A 15970-nucleotide genomic window follows, 5' to 3' on the forward strand; every position below is an offset into this window, starting at 1 on the left:
TGTCCTTTGAACAGCTATCTAATAAATATAATTTACCTAAAACCCATTTTTTTAGATATTTGCAAGTCAGAAATTTTCTGTATAATGAATTAAAGTCTTTTTCGAAAGAATGTCCATTGGACATTACAGAAAGAATTTTAGCCCTCAATCCTTGTCAAAAGGGTTTAGTAGCTATCATTTATAATATGATTATGAGTGTACAGCCAGATGTATCAGAGAAAATTAAGAAGGAATGGCAAGAAGAATTGTATTGTCCTATATCTACTGAGCAATGGGAAAAAATTTTATCATTGGTAAATTCGTCCTCTATTTGTGCTAAACATGCCCTAATACATTTTAAGGTTGTACATAGAGCTCACATGTCTAAAGATAAACTTGCTCGATTTTATTCTCATGTTAATTCAACCTGTGACAGATGTCATTCTGATGTTGCTTCATTGACTCATATGTTTTGGTCTTGTCCTTGTTTACAAAATTATTGGAAAGATATTTTTAATATTATTTCAAGAGTTTTAAATATCAATTTCCAACCGCATCCTTTTACTGCAATTTTTGGTTTACCAATGATAGATAATAATCGTCTATCCGCTTCATCTCAACGAATGATTGCATTTGTTACATTAATGGCTAGAAGATCTATTTTACTGAATTGGAAAGAAATTAACCCTCCAACTGTATTTCAGTGGTTTTCTCAAACTATTTCTTGTTTGAGTTTAGAAAAAATTAGAAGCATGGTTTTTGATTCTTCAGTTAAATTTGAGGAAACTTGGAGACCATTTATTCAACATTTTCATATGAGTTAAATGGTCTGATCCTGAACTTTACTGTTATTATCCTTAATTATTTGGATGGAGGTTCGGAGTTATCGGCACTACTGTATGTATTTAACATTATGCAATTGCCCATGTTGGTTAGTTTGTTTTTTAGTTTTTTTCAAGTTCTCTTTTAGTTTTTTTGGGGGTTTTTTTCTCTTTTTTCGATTCTTTTACATTAATACTAGGAGTTTGGGAGGCCTTATATATTGATTATTACATATCCGATTGTCTATTTAAACTATTATGTACTCTCAAATGTTCTGTATTCATATTTCACTTATGTTTTTCTTAAAATTAATAAAAAGATTTAAAAAAAATCTCCCTTCATTCTCCTTAGCTCTAGGGAATAAAGTCCTAACATATTTGTAAATCCTTGTAAATTTTCTCAGTACTTTTTCAATCTTATTGATATCTTTTCTGTAGGTACAGCAGATGGTCAGAGCTGCACACAGTATTTGAAATTTGGCCTCACATAAAACTTATACAACTTCAACGTAACATGCCAACTGCTGAACTCAATACAGTACTTTGACTGATGGCCAAAAGTTCTTTTTTCAACCCTATCTACTTCAAGGATTTATAGATCTGTATCCCCAGATACCTGTGTAAGATGGTCCCTTTAATAGAGTAACACATTCTCTGGAGTATACAGAAGAGTTAGCTGAGATGTTGTGTTCATTTTTCTGGACTGGATCTTGAATCAATAAATTTCTGACAGGATGGGAATGTGGAGCCTCAAAGCACATTAAGTATACTATCTAATGCAAAGATATTGGAGGTCTCTAATGTCTGTCTTTTCATTAAATTCTTAACTTTAGAATAATTGGCTATATAAAAATATGGACTATTCTTAACATAAGTACTGCAATTTCAGGCTGTTACAGACAGAGCGCATTCAATGCACTTCCAATGAAGTACAATAACATTTTTAGTTGGAAAAATTTAGATTATAACAGTTTCATGTTTAGTTAAACTAATCTGGAAAATCGGCATGCCACAGTCAATTTGCCTAATTCATTATTTGAAAATTTACTGATTAAATTAAGCAAATAAAAAGTGATTATAGTGAGGGCCTCTGTCGGTCAGAGTTGACCATGGATATTGTGTCCTAGCTATCTAGATATGCAAGCCTGGGTAGCGTGATATGGAGAGCAAGCTGTTGCTCATGCAGCAAGCTCCCACTCTCCATGCATCTGATGAACCCAAAGGAAAGGCAGAGACTGATACAGTTTAGTACCAGCAGCATCGCAGGAGTTGCCGGTCAACACTGAACTCAATGTTGGACTGCCTTAGGGAGTCCAGCTCTGGACTTACCCCTCAGGTTTACTCCTGAAGCCTTCCTCATGAGTGGGTGTAGCTGTGAGGCAGCAGAGGTTTGAGATCAGAGTTTCCTTCTCCTAGATGAGTTGCCAACCACAGCTAACGAGCCCTATCTGCCAGAAACAACTGGTTTAAAGGCGCCAGTAGCCCACCTCTGCCTCTTCTCCTGTCAGTAGAAACAGTTCCACCAGGCTAAGTAGCTGAGGCACACATGAAGGCCAGGAGCTGGACATTGTTGTTAGAGACGATTTGCAGTGCACACCATTGGGAACGTTTAATAGGTAGTGGGAGCTTGTTCCGCATTACCACCCTTGGCTATAACAACCTTAAGGAACCAGTGATTATAGTACAAGTAGAATAACTGGGTGATTAACAATGTATTTCAGTTTTACTTGGTAATGAACAGCTGGAGAATGGAAAATGAATTACTTTAACTTTACAAAGTCCATTTTTTTAAACTTCAATCTTACTATGTATATTAAAAATGAAAATATGAAAAAAAGCAATGGAAGTAGTGCAGATTCCCCACTGGAGTTGAATCCAGATGTGATTTACAGTGGTTGATCTGTTCTTGTCTGGATCCCCATGCCAAATCCTGTAGTACAGGTCATTTGAATAAAAGGGACAGGCAGCAACTGAATTTGGCACCATCTTGAAGCAGCAGAATTGTGAGAGGGAAAGGAGTTAGTATAGGTTGCCAAAATCAAATGTGGATTGATTCTTTGTTCTGCTAAGATTCAGCACACAATCTCACTTTAACTACAGAGACACTAGAGATCCTATAGATGCTGGAAATCTTGAGCACACACAGAAAATGCTGAAGGAACTCCACAGATCAGGCAGCATCTATGAGGGGAAATGAACAGTCAATGTTTTGGACTGAAAGCATTCATCACAACTAGAAAGGAAGGGGGAAAATCAGAGTAGGAAGGGGAAGAACACAAGCTGGCTGGTGATAGGTGAGACCAGGTGAGGGGGAAGTAGATGGGTAGGAGTGAAGTAATGATCTGAGAGGCTCTGAGGTGTTAGGTGGCAATGGTAAAGGAATCTGATAGGAGAGGACAGTGGACCATGGAATAAAGGGAAGAGGGTGGGAAACTGGAGGGAAGTAGTGGGCATAGGAGGAGGAAAGAAGGGATTAGAGGGCCAGAATAGGGAATGGAGGTAGGTTTTTTTGCCCATTTCCTCTCTCTAGTTGCCCACTTTCTCTTCTTTGTTCTATGGCCATGTCTTGCTTGTTGAGTTTCTCCAGCATTTTATGTGTGTTTCTCAAGATTCTCAGCATCTGCAGAATCTCTTTTGTCTCTCCTGTGTTGCATGAGATGGCAAAGGGCTAAAGAACAAGAAATCTGATAGTGGACAGTGGAGCATGGAAGAAAAGGAAACAGGGGAAACAGAGGGGGACCTGTTCTCTTCTGTACAACTGATATGTGGGTCACAGTTGTCACTCTGTTGGTCCAGAAGTAGACCAAAATGTTCACAAATAGCATGCATTTCAAAGAAGATGTTCTCCTGGAGGTCTAGTTTTCTCTACCAACACATTGAGTAGATAATCTGGTCATTATCATGTGAATGTTTTTGGGAGCTTGCTACCAAGTATGTAAATAGATAACATATAAAGGCTAGTTCATGAAGTTAGATCACAATTACATATGGAATCATTAATAGTGAAACAGGCTAAAATGGGTTTTGCTTTCTCCCAATTTTCTAAATTGTCCAAATACACTGGAAGTACCAATGCCTTGCCTCAATGGAAGAGGTAAAAGTTCCTCTCCTGTTTCATCTTTAACTTTGTCATCAATAACTTCCACACTCCTTCCTCTTGCCTCGGAATTTAGCAGTGAAGCTAGGAAGAGGCAAAAACTGATACCAAAGCAATTTTCTTAACTGAAGAATACTAATTATACAAATATATAAAAGAGTGAATATCTAAACGAAATGCTCAGGGGCCACTTTATTAGGTACACCTGTACACCTGCTCAGTAATGCAAATACCTGATCAGCCAATCATGTGCCAGGAACTCAATGTATAAAAGCATGCAGACATGGTCAAGAGGTTCACTTGCTGCACAGACCAAACATCAGAATAGGGAAGAAATGTGATGTAAGAGACTTTGAACATGGAATGATTGTTGGTGCCAGATGGGGTGGTTGACTATCTCAGAAACTGCTGATATCCTGGGATTTTCATGCACAGCAGTCTCCAGAGTTTACAGAAGTTGGTGCAAGAAACAAAAAGGAACATCTAATGAGCATGAGTTCTGCAGAGAATGGTCAGACTAGTTCAAGCTGACATGAAAGCAGCCTAATAAAGTGGCACTGAATGTATATACATCTGTACCTGTTGTTTCACTGTTTTTTTTAAGATTAGCTTTGGGATTTACATCACTTTAATCTACTTGATAATGTAATCTCATGCTTTTAACATCATAATCTATATAATAAGTATCCAAACTAAATTTCCTTTTACATCTAGACTATTTGACACACATCAATTTTACTCACGTCAAAACTTGCACACAACACTCATGCCTCATCCAAACTTTGACATTAATTATATCAAATTAATATCTAGCATGGATTTTATCATTCAAAACCCTAAGTCTCAGAATTCATTTAAAAATACCCTGTATTTGCATATAGTCTTCTCCATAGTTATTGCTTATGAGTCCTCACAGGGACATGGATAACTAAATTCAATACATCATAACCCTGGAGACAAGTTTAACAACAGTTGCAGAGAGGGAAAGAAAGGCAGTGCGGGCAAAATGTGGGGGAACTCTAGAGCTCAGAGACTTTGCAGTTGAAGGTGTGGAACAGCAGTGGAGGTGTCTTGAATCTTGAGTCTTGATTCCAAGCATAGAATGTAGAAGAGTACAGCTAGCAAAGGGCTCAATCGCTTTAGAGTGCTAACAATCACCGATCGGAGTTTGACTCCCGCCACTGTTTGAGCGGGTTTGTATGTTCTCACCATGATGGCTTTACTCTGGATGCCCCAGTTTCCTCCCACCCTCCAAAACTTGTACCATTAGGGTTAGGATTAATGATATGTGGATGTGCTATGTTGGCACCAGAAGCATGGCGAAACACGTGGGCTGCCCCCAGCACAATCCTTAGATGGACCATATTGCTGTTGGTGCAAAGTAAAACATTTCACTGTACAGTGTATGTAGATATTCTGATGTACATGTGACAAATAAAGCTGATCTTTCTTTTGATAGAGCTAATTTCAAACAGGAAATATCTTAGCACAGGTGAAAAGGATGTTCTCATGCAAGCGAACAATGAACGCCACAGGTTGTGGACCTGCAGTCCAAATAACACCACCTTCAATCCTCCATGACCAAACTGATGTTCAATCCAATCTAGCAGATCACCATGGATGAACAGGAGTGGATGAATCCAGATATCTTTCTTGGATCTTGCAGAGGCCACAGAAGAATCTGAAAGCTTGGAAGAAAATGAGAACTCATCTGATGGAAGTGTGAGGGCAATGGGCAAGTAGCACTTTGCAGATTGGTATCATTGGTCTTTCATCAACACTGGAGTCCAAATCCTAGAATGCCAATCCAGCTGCATTGTAGGGACACTTCTGCCACTGGACCGCAACAGTCTAAAAAGGAAGATCAGTACCATCTCTCCAGGGCAACTATGGCAGGGCAATAAATGTTTTGCCAGTGCTGCCCTGATCCCAAAATTGAACTTGAAAAATCATCCTGAGAGTAAAAAATGCTACTGAATTGATTCAAGTGAAAAAAATATCGATAAGGTTTATCTACAAGGGTACGTTGGTTGATGCTATTTTTAAGTATGGAGTATGGAGGCAGTAACAATGCAGCCTTTTTAAAAGATGGTGTAGATAATTCAATTTTCTTGCACTGTGACTGGAAGGTGGAAGATTTGGCTCCGCTTGCCATCTCTAATCATTTGATTACAAGAGAACATTTTTGATGGAATGGTGAAAAGAATGTCAACCATTCTGTTGTCTCCGTACCAAGGCTTTTTGAGTGCAGTTAATTCCTCAGACTAGCATTGGACACTGGCTGAAGTTCAAGTTCAAGTTTATTGTCATTCAACTGTACACATATACTATATACAGCTAAATGAAACAACGTTCCTCTGGGACCAAGGTACAAAACACAGTACATATTGTATATCACACTCAGCACCAAAAATAATATTAACACAGTCATATTACCAGCTTTTAAAAAATATATTCTGTAGCTGTACAAGTTGACATAAAATGCATATGTGAATGGTTTAGGTTCAAGTTGAGAAGACACTATGCCAGCAGTACATGTTACTGCAAATCATGTTTCATTCTGTTATGTGTAAAATTTAAATATTATCCAATGAAACTGGCAAAACAAGAGTACATTCTTTGATAATAATGAAAAAGAAAATGCACTTTAATCAATTAAATATAAATACCACATAAGGTAAGTTTACATCAATTGTATTATAAGAAGCCTCTTTCATCATCGACTCAGAGAAGAGAGGATAAAAACCAAATTGTGCTTGAAATGGGCAATAGATCAGGCTGAACCTGTAGAGAGAGAAATGACTTTTAACATTTCAATGTGATTATTTGAACTGAGAAAAGTTAAAACAGGTTTCAAAATGAAAGAGATGGGAGAGGAGAGAACAAGAGGGAAGAATCTTGTAAAGGCAGAAGGCAGAGTAAGTTGTTCTCTGTGGTGTTAAAGGAATAGGGCAATGAAAACTGCAGATGCTGAAAGAATTACAGAAAAAGAAATGGAAATGCTCACCAGGTCAGGCAGCATCTGTGGAGAGGCAGGATTAACGTCTTACATTGAGTCATTGTATTAACTTTGTTTTTCTTGATATGGATGCTATCTGACCGGTTATGTGTTGGTTGATTTACTGCTGTAGTTTTAAACTTTCGGCATCTCTGACTGTTGTTGTATCTGCATTGACAGTTGCAAATGCCAATTATCTGAAATTGCTGAACTCAGCACTGAGTCCAGAAAAATGTGGACAATAAGATGTGGTTTCTTGGGCATCAGTCGAACAGTGAAGGAGCTTGCCTGCTGGCAGAGTCACCAAAGTGGGAGTAAGATGGAGAGAGACAGGCAACTGGAAGCCAAGAGTCCCACTAGTGGACAGAGCAGAGGCATTCTATAAAGTGCCCACTGTTAGATCACCCAAATGTAAAGCGGTAGGCATTCGAGCACAATAATCTAAATTGAAAAGAAATGGAAGTTAATAGCTGCTTTACCTAGATAGTGTGTTTGGGTATTCAGCAGCAGGAAGTAAAAGAGCCGGGTTCACTCTCCTGCGGTTGGTTGAGAAGTGTACGTGTATTGATAGAGATAGTAAAGTTGGGAGATCAGCAAAGATTTTACAAGTTCAGAGCACTGGTTAAAAGGAGCAACAGATTCATCTTGGTTCAACTTCAATATCCTCCTTCCTTGAAGAGCAACACTTGGATTCCTTTTAAAAACTGATTTGCAGGGGTTCAGTGAGGCTGGTTCTTTCATGTGTTTTCAAAGGCTTCTGGAAATAGAAGCAATTCAGACTCCATTTTGTGCCTTACAATTCTTTCCCCTTAGCTCAGGTCAGCATCTTCCATCATCATTTGGATGACTGAGGAAAATATTGTGCTGTAGACTTTGGAATTTCCATTTACTGCTTTGAAGATAAGATGTTATAGTGCCAGAGTTCTAAAAGATTCACTGAGACTAACAAATGATTGCTTTCCACAGGCTTACAATAATCGCAGAGTGTCAACTGCAGCTCCAGAATTTTCCAATGGATGAACATTCTTGTCCACTCATCTTCTCCAGCTGTGAGTATTACCACAGTGAGCATTGTTGACTCTGATATAAATATAATCACTGCTTGACTGACTTTTTTTTATTTGTTTCTGACCAGACTGCTGATTCTTAGAAAACCTTGAAACAACCAGAATGATAGGCAGTCAGTAGGTCCCACTCTTGCTGTGAATTCAGAGAGGTGGTGAGGGAAAATGGGATGAAATAAAATCTCCATTGTTCACTCATTCTGTCAGAAATTATTTGTCATGTGATTTATTTGAAACTTTTTATAATCACATACCGAGATAACTTCACACATCAAAACATATCTTTCATGGAATAATATAATTCTTCTTAACTGAAGATAACATAACTGTTATAATTATAGGTGTTAAATTCCTGCATGGTAGATCTTGCAAGCAATTACTGGTTGTCCAAGTTTACAATAAGAGTTAGTTAGGAAAAGCGTAATCAATTTATGTAGTGAAAATTGCTCTCTTAGCACCATTAGGATGGATGTTTTTATAGATTTTTTGCAAATTCAATTGCAGTTGTGGGAATGATTTTCTTCAAAATGCATTTTAGTTTCTGCTGAAAATAACAAAGAGCCTTGCTGTGACTGAATATCAGGCTTTTCCAACCTGGGGTTCATGGATCCCTTGTTTAAAAAAGCTGGGAACCGCTGCTGAACGTAATATCCAATGAAGTGTCTTTCATTATTGACTATCGCACCTTACTGAAATGAATGTGTTTTGAAATATTCTACTGAAAGCTGTAAATCTTCCAGCAGGATGGCGCCAGTGGCCAACACGACCAATGGCGACATCCCGAAGACAGTTCACAAAATGACTTTTCCTCCTTCTTTTACAAGTACTTTCGCTACTAACCTGTGTGCAGTTGGAACCTGTAGCTTACATCTTAATAATGTGCTCCTGGGCCAACTGAGTGACCTGGTGCTTTGGCTGTCTCTGAGGGAATTCAGTGTGGTTGAAAGCGAGTTTGAGAATGGAGTGTGCAGCCTAATGGTGGAGTGCGAAGCCTTGATCAGCTCCATTACTTGCCAACATAGCCCACTAAAGCGTTGAGTAAGATTGAAATCAGCGAAGATAGGAGCAGAAGGTGAGCAGGTGTACAGTGCCAATTGCCTGTGTTGGACCAGTCTCCCTCTCCTTCATGTTCACTGCTGCTGGAGGAACATCTCGGGCAAGGTTTGATTGGCGCGGCTTGTGGATTGGCTTTGTTTACAGAGGACTGTACGGTTCATATTATGTGTGTTAATTGTTTTTAGTTACCCTATTGTTATTGCTATTTTGATTGGGGCGTTTTGAGGTGAAATGGCTCTGTGGCCTGCAGTCAATGAATACCTTAGCACTAAATTGAACTGAACTGAACTAAACCAAACATTCTGAGACTGTTTCAAGGACTCCGTGGTTTGATTTTTAAGATTCTGTGTGCTACTCACTTGTTTTGTTGCTGTTTGTGCAATTTGATCTTTATTTTTCACATGTTGGGTGTTTGATTTTTCTTTAAACCGGTTCCATGTTTCGTAGTTGCCTGTGGGAAGGTGGACGTCAGGGTTGTAAGCTGCATACATACTTTGATTATAATGTACTTTGAAACTTAGCAAGTTTATTAAAAACATGTTGCATTGGATGTGGGAGAGATTTTATGCATCGATATAACCAAATGTTAACATTGATACATAAACACAACATATTCTGCAGATGCTGGAAATCCAAAGCAACACATGCAAAATGCTGGAGGAACTCAAGAGGTTAGGCAGCATCCATGTAAATGAATAAACAGTTGAGGTTTCGGGCCGAGATCCTTCTTCAAGACTTGCTTTTCATGATTTACACTGGTGGTAGTGGTTTTTTAAAAGAATTAACTGCACTGTGTAACCACTCAGCTTCTGTAGGGAGAGAAATGGTGCTCATGTTTCAGGGTTCCAGTGAAGCATCAAAGACAAGGAAAATTGCTTCTCTCTCCACAGATGATGTTGAGTCTAACTGTGCAATTTGGCTCCTTGAGTAGCAACTCTTCTAAAGTTAGAAATATTAGTAATAGTGTTAACACCTAGCTTAATCCTTCAGGGTTTTGATTTGTACATTTATCGTCACTGTCTCTGACGTAGCTTGTGTCTGTTACACAACGTGGTACAAGAGGTGAGATTAAAATTTATTTCTGATGCCTTTCTAAACCATTGCAGTGTTTCTGGTGAAGGTACTTCATATGTGGTGTTGGGAAGTGGATTTCAGGATATAGATACAGGGAAGATACAGAGACAGGCAGAGTAAAAAAAATCATAAAGCTCAGGAAAGGAGCCCATTGGCGCAAATGGTCCATGCTGACAAAGATGCCAATCCTAACTATTTCCATTTTCCAGCAACTGGCCCGTAATGTTTTAAACCTTTCCTTTCCATGTACCTGTCCAATTATTTTCTAAAAGTTGTTATTCTTCTTGCCTCAACCAATTCCTTTGGCATCTGAATCCACATAGATCGCACCCTCCCCTCAAGTCCCTATTAAATCTTTCCCCTTTCACCTTAAATCTATATCATCGATTTCTTGATTCTCCTACCTTTGAGTGGCCCTCATGATTTCATACACACACCCCTATAAGATCACCTCTCAATCTCTTACATTCCAAGGAATAAGTTCCTAGCCTGTTGGATCTCTCACTCTGATTCAGTCCCTTGTTTATTTATTTACTGAGATACAGTGAGGAACAGGCCCTTCCGGCCCTTTGAGCCATGCCACCAAACAATCCCATGAGTTAATCCTAGCTTAACCACAGGATAACTTACAATGACCAATTAACCGATGTGCCTTTGGACTGTGGGAGGAAACCGGACCAGAGGAAACTTATGCAGTCACAGCAGAACATATTTACAAAGGTCTCAAATGCTGTTAGAATTGTGGACAGTGCCAAAGACATACAGCAGCATCTAAACCAGTTAAAGATATGGGTGGATGGGAGTGCCAGATGGGAGTTTAATCAGAGCAACATCATTGTAAATCTTTTCTGCGCTCTTTTTAGTTTAATAACACTTTGTTTCTATATTACAGTGAACAAAGCTGAACACAGTCAGATACAAATCAATCAGATTATTCCCAAAGAACCATGAATATAAATTGAGCTAAGATTGAATATATTTTCAAAACAATATCATGAATTCATTCCTGATTTATAAATGTTTTCAGTTTAATAAACTGTGTTAATAATTTATTAAAAGGTTTTCAATGGAACAGATGTACGGTATGTGACCTGAATTGGTAATTGTCCTAAAAGTGCAATGTAAGGATTTCTTGTTTCCTTGAAACAAGCTGGTGCTGATAAGTTGCTTTTTTTTTCTGAAGAGGGTACTCGATTCAGAGTCTAGGGTGTCTGGGAGGTGTTTTTCTTCTGAGGATTTTTGAAAATTACAGTTGAAAAAGTGCAAAATATGATCTGGCAGGAGAATTGGATCATGCATTGTTAGTAATAGTGGTGCGATCACTCCAGTCAAGTATAATGTTCTCCTAAGGGTTTATTCCCAAAGTGGAGGAAGTCTATGCATGATCTTGTTCACTGTGGGGAGGCTGATGCATGGGCAGCAACCACACGGTCCTTGAACTATTTGGGTCCTTGAACTATTCCAGTGGCATGGAATGTCGGATGACTGGAGACCCTTCACTGCTGTTGTGATGTGCCATCATCTTCCACCAGCTCCACCACTGGGGTCTAGGTTGGATGACTTTTTGTCTGGTTCCTCTCCCTTGACCTCACCACCATAGGTGACCCTACCAGTAGCAAAGCTCCAGAAGGCATCACTCTCGGGATCTCAGGATCTCACAAGCCTCTCCGAGGATAGTGACCTATGACAAGGTCACAGTCCTCGGAGAAGATTATAACCGTGGTGGCCCTCTTTTGTCTTGATAACTTTGCTACTGAGGATTCAATCCCCATGAGTTGTACTAATTTACAGGTCATTGTGGCTTTGTAGAGCTTACTCTTCCTGGTTTCTAGCTGTGATTTTTTGATTTCATGAGTTGGTTGCCTAAAAACATTTACAGCTGAGATTATCAGACACTAAAATTGTGCGTTAACAGATAGTAGCTAAAATCAAGTGTATGGGACATTGGAAAAAAAAGTTGAATTTCCCCATGGGGATGAATAAAGTATCTATCTATCTATCTATCTATCTATCTATCTATCTATCTCTCTCTCTCTCAGTTTAAGTTCAAGTTCAGGTTTAATTGTCATGAATACCCATGACTGAAACAACATTACTCTGGGGCCAAGGTTAAAAACTCAATAGCAAAAGTTACACTGCTCAAGGCACATCTAGCACATGCTCTATACAATCTCAAGCTCATATAAGATACCAGTAAAGTACAGCCACACAAAAAAAACTATATAGTTCATGAATGTTGCAGCAGTCTGCAGTCAAACAGCTTGTTTCCTGCCAAGCAAGCACTGGTGGCAGCACCGACTCCAGCTTGGATGTTGTGCTACATCGCCTCTGGCAGAGTGCACCGATGCCAATGCCTCTCTCCTGGATGGCTGAAAACAGGCGACACTGTGACTTGAGTCCTGTTCCTCACTACGATCGAGGCCGTGCAGCTGCCCCCGCCACCTACCAATATATCAGTGAATCAGACTTGCAGCATCCCACATTAACAGTGTCCAACAGGGTCTTGTAGTCACAAGAAAAGTGACTGAGATGATCTCTCACTGTTAGACTGTGGACTGCTGCAACCCCTCTGACACGCCTCTGATACAAGAACCACACCAGGTCCAGCTCCTTCAGTTTCTCCCCCAACAAGCAACTCGCTGGTGGGGGAGGCCTGCAGTACGATTAAGTTCTTAATGTGCCGCAGGGTCTTGTGATCATAAAACCTGGGTTTAAAAAGTCCAATAGCATCTTTGTTTGACCCCATAGAAGCCGCTGCAATCAAGTGCACCACCATCTTACCAGAAGCGGAGAGTTACAGCAGAGGGGTGTGACTGGCTGATGCTCTTAGCATTGAGGAGGACAGAAGAACAGAGAGGAAAAACACATCAAGTGCACTTTGACTTCGATTGTCGTCAGCCATAAATTTTAGACAATGAAGCCATTCTTCTTTTCAAAGTGAAACTCAACTTACTTTTCCCCATTCTGTCTTAGGATGAAGATGTATTTATCACCAGGGTTAAAAAGGAAAGAAAATGTCAAAGCTTTGGCCTTGCTATGTCATGCCATCCATCTTCTTTTGTATCATGACAAAAGGTGGCAAATACAGATGGATGGAAGACAGTATGAGCGTTTCCAAGTAAAGATAATTGGGAGCCAGCATTGCTCTAGATAAGTGAAATCCAAAAAAGCTTTTGGCCCATTTTACAATGCATTTTAGATACACCTTATTTCTGGATTCCTTGGTAGATACCCACAGATCCATGGTGTTGGGCCTTATGAGTTTGGCATCCTTCCTTGAACAGGAATAACAGCTTCCAAGTTGAACCTGCCGAGGTGCTTCAAAAAAGAGGTAGCAAGCAAAAAAATTGACAGCAACCTACAGAAGAAGATTGTGCAATACGTATACTCAGTGGCCACTTTATTAGGTACACCAGTGTACCTGCTCGTTAATGCAAGTATCTAATCAGCCAATCATGTGGCAGCATATCTCAATGCATAAAAGCATGTAGATGTAGCCAACAGGTTCAGTTGTTGTTCGGACCAAACATCAGAGTGGGGAAGAAATCTGATCAAGTGACTGACCATGGAATGATTGTTGGGTCCAGAGATGTGGTGATTTGAGTGTCTCAGAAACTGATGGTCTCCTGGGACTTCCACACACAACATTCTCTGGCGTTTACAGAGATGGTGTGAAAAACAAAAAAAAAACTTCCAGTGAGTGGCAGTTCTGTAGGTGAAAGCACCTTATTAATGAGAGAGATCAAAGGAGAATAGCAAGACTGGTTCAAGCTGACAGGAAGGTGGCAATAACTCAGATAACCTTGTGTGATAACAGTGGTCTGTAGAAGAGTATTTCTTAATGCACCAAGTGTCAAACCTTGAAGTGGATGAGCTACAGCAACAGGAGACCATGATCTTACAGGAGGTACCTAAAAATATGGCCACTGAGTGTGTATGTGACTCAGATGAAAATGTAAGTGGATGGGTTGGTAAGTTGATATAAAGATGATATAAAGATTGATAGAATGCAGGCAGAGTAGAGGACTGTCAAAGGATACAATAGGATCTTATTCCATTATAGATACATGTGGAGGCATGACAGGTGAGAGTTTAACCCAAGAAAGGATTTTAAGGTGAGATGGGAGAAATTTAATAGGGGCAACATTTTCACCAGAGGGTGTTCCATATACTAAATTAGCTGCCAACAGAAGTGGTTCACCATAAGACATAGAAGCAAAATTAAGCTGTTTGACCCATCAAGTCTGCTCCACCTTTTCATCATGACTGATTTATTTCCCATTCTCTTGTCTTCTCCCCGTAACCTTGGTGTCTTTATTAATGAGGAACCTATCAACCTCTGTTCTAAATATACCCAATGACTTGGCCTCCACAGCTGTCAGGCAAAAAAATCCACAGATTCACTATCCTCTGGCTAAAGAAATTCTTCCTCGTCTAAGGTTGAGGCAGGTATATCAACAATATTTAAATGATTCTTGGACAGGAACACGAAACTCAGAGCAGGGATTCCCAAACTTTTAATGTCATGGACCCCTACCATTAACCAAGTAGTCCACAGAGCCACAAGTTGTGCACCCCGGGTTTAGAGGGACCTGCTTTCAAACGGGACTAGCATAGGCCAGGGGAACTTCTTCCATGCTCTATATATCGAAGTAAATTTTATTATCTAAGTACATATATGTCACCATGTACAATCCTGGGATTCATTTTCTTGTGGGTATACTCAGCAAATCTGTAGAATAGCAACTATAACAGGATCAATGAAAGATCAATTAGAGTGCAGAGGACAACAAACCATGCAAATGCAAATATAAATAAATAGCAATTAATAATGAGAGCATGAGATAATGAGATAAAGAGTACTTAAAGTGAGATCATTGGTTGAAGGAACATTTCAATGATAGGGCAAGTGAGTGTAGTTATCCCCTTTTTATTCCAGAGTTCGGTGGTTGAGGAGTAGTAGCTGTATTTGAACCTCGTGGTGTAAATCCTGAGGCTCTTGTACCTTCTACCTGATGTCAGCAGCAAGGATTTTCTGGTGTAGTCTGTTTTGTCATATGCTTTTGTGATATCATTCTGGAGGAACGTTGTCTCATTTTTTAACTGCATTGCATTTGTGGTTTCTAAATGACAAATAAGCTGAATCTGAATCTGAATCTGAAGAAACATAGAAACATAGAAAATAGGTTCAGGAGTAGGCCATTCGGCCTTTCAAGCCTGCACCGCCATTCAGTATGATCATGGCCAACTCAGAATCCTGTACCTGCTTTTTCTCCATATCCCCTGATCCCTTTAGCCACAAGGGCCATATCTAACTTCTTCTTAAATATAGCCAATGAACCAGCCTCAACTGTTTCCTGTGGCAGAGAGTTCCACAGATTCACCACTCTCTGTGTGAAGAAGTTTTTCCTCATCTCGGTCCTAAAAGGTTTCCCCTTTATCCTTAAACTGTGACCCCTCATTCTGGACTTCCCCAATATCGGAAACAATCTTCCTGCATCTAGCCTGTCCAATCCCTTTAGAATTTTATGTTTCTATAAGATCCCCCCTCAATCTTCTAAATTCCAGTGAGTATAAGCCTAGTCGATCCAGTCTTTCTTCATATGAAAAGTCCTGCCATCCCAGGAATCAATCTGGTGAACCTTCTCTGTACACCCTCTATGGCAAGAATGTCTTTCCTCAGATTAGGGGACCAAAACTGCACACAATATTCTAGGTGCGGTCTCACCAAGGCCTTGTACAACTGCAGTAGAACCTCCCTGCTCCTGTACTCAAATCCTTTTGCTATGAATGCCAACATACCATTTGCCTTTTTCACTGCCTGCTGTACCTGCATACCCACCTTCAATGACTGATGTACAATGACACCCAGGTCTCGTTG

The 15970-nt window shown here is 39.7% G+C and overlaps 1 protein-coding gene across 1 annotated transcript in view; it reads left to right on the forward strand.

The window, feature by feature from the left end:
- gabrg3 (gamma-aminobutyric acid type A receptor subunit gamma3) overlaps positions 1–15970 on the forward strand; it is a 729033-nt gene that overhangs the window by 292824 nt on the left and 420239 nt on the right. Inside the window, exon 4 of the mRNA XM_073044115.1 lies at positions 7862–7944. Within this exon, the coding sequence (XP_072900216.1) occupies positions 7862–7944 (83 nt within the window). The remainder of the gene's footprint in view (positions 1–7861; positions 7945–15970) is intronic.

The sequence above is a fragment of the Hemitrygon akajei genome, chromosome 4, assembly GCF_048418815.1.
Source record: "Hemitrygon akajei chromosome 4, sHemAka1.3, whole genome shotgun sequence".
Classification (NCBI taxonomy): Eukaryota; Metazoa; Chordata; class Chondrichthyes; order Myliobatiformes; family Dasyatidae; genus Hemitrygon; species Hemitrygon akajei.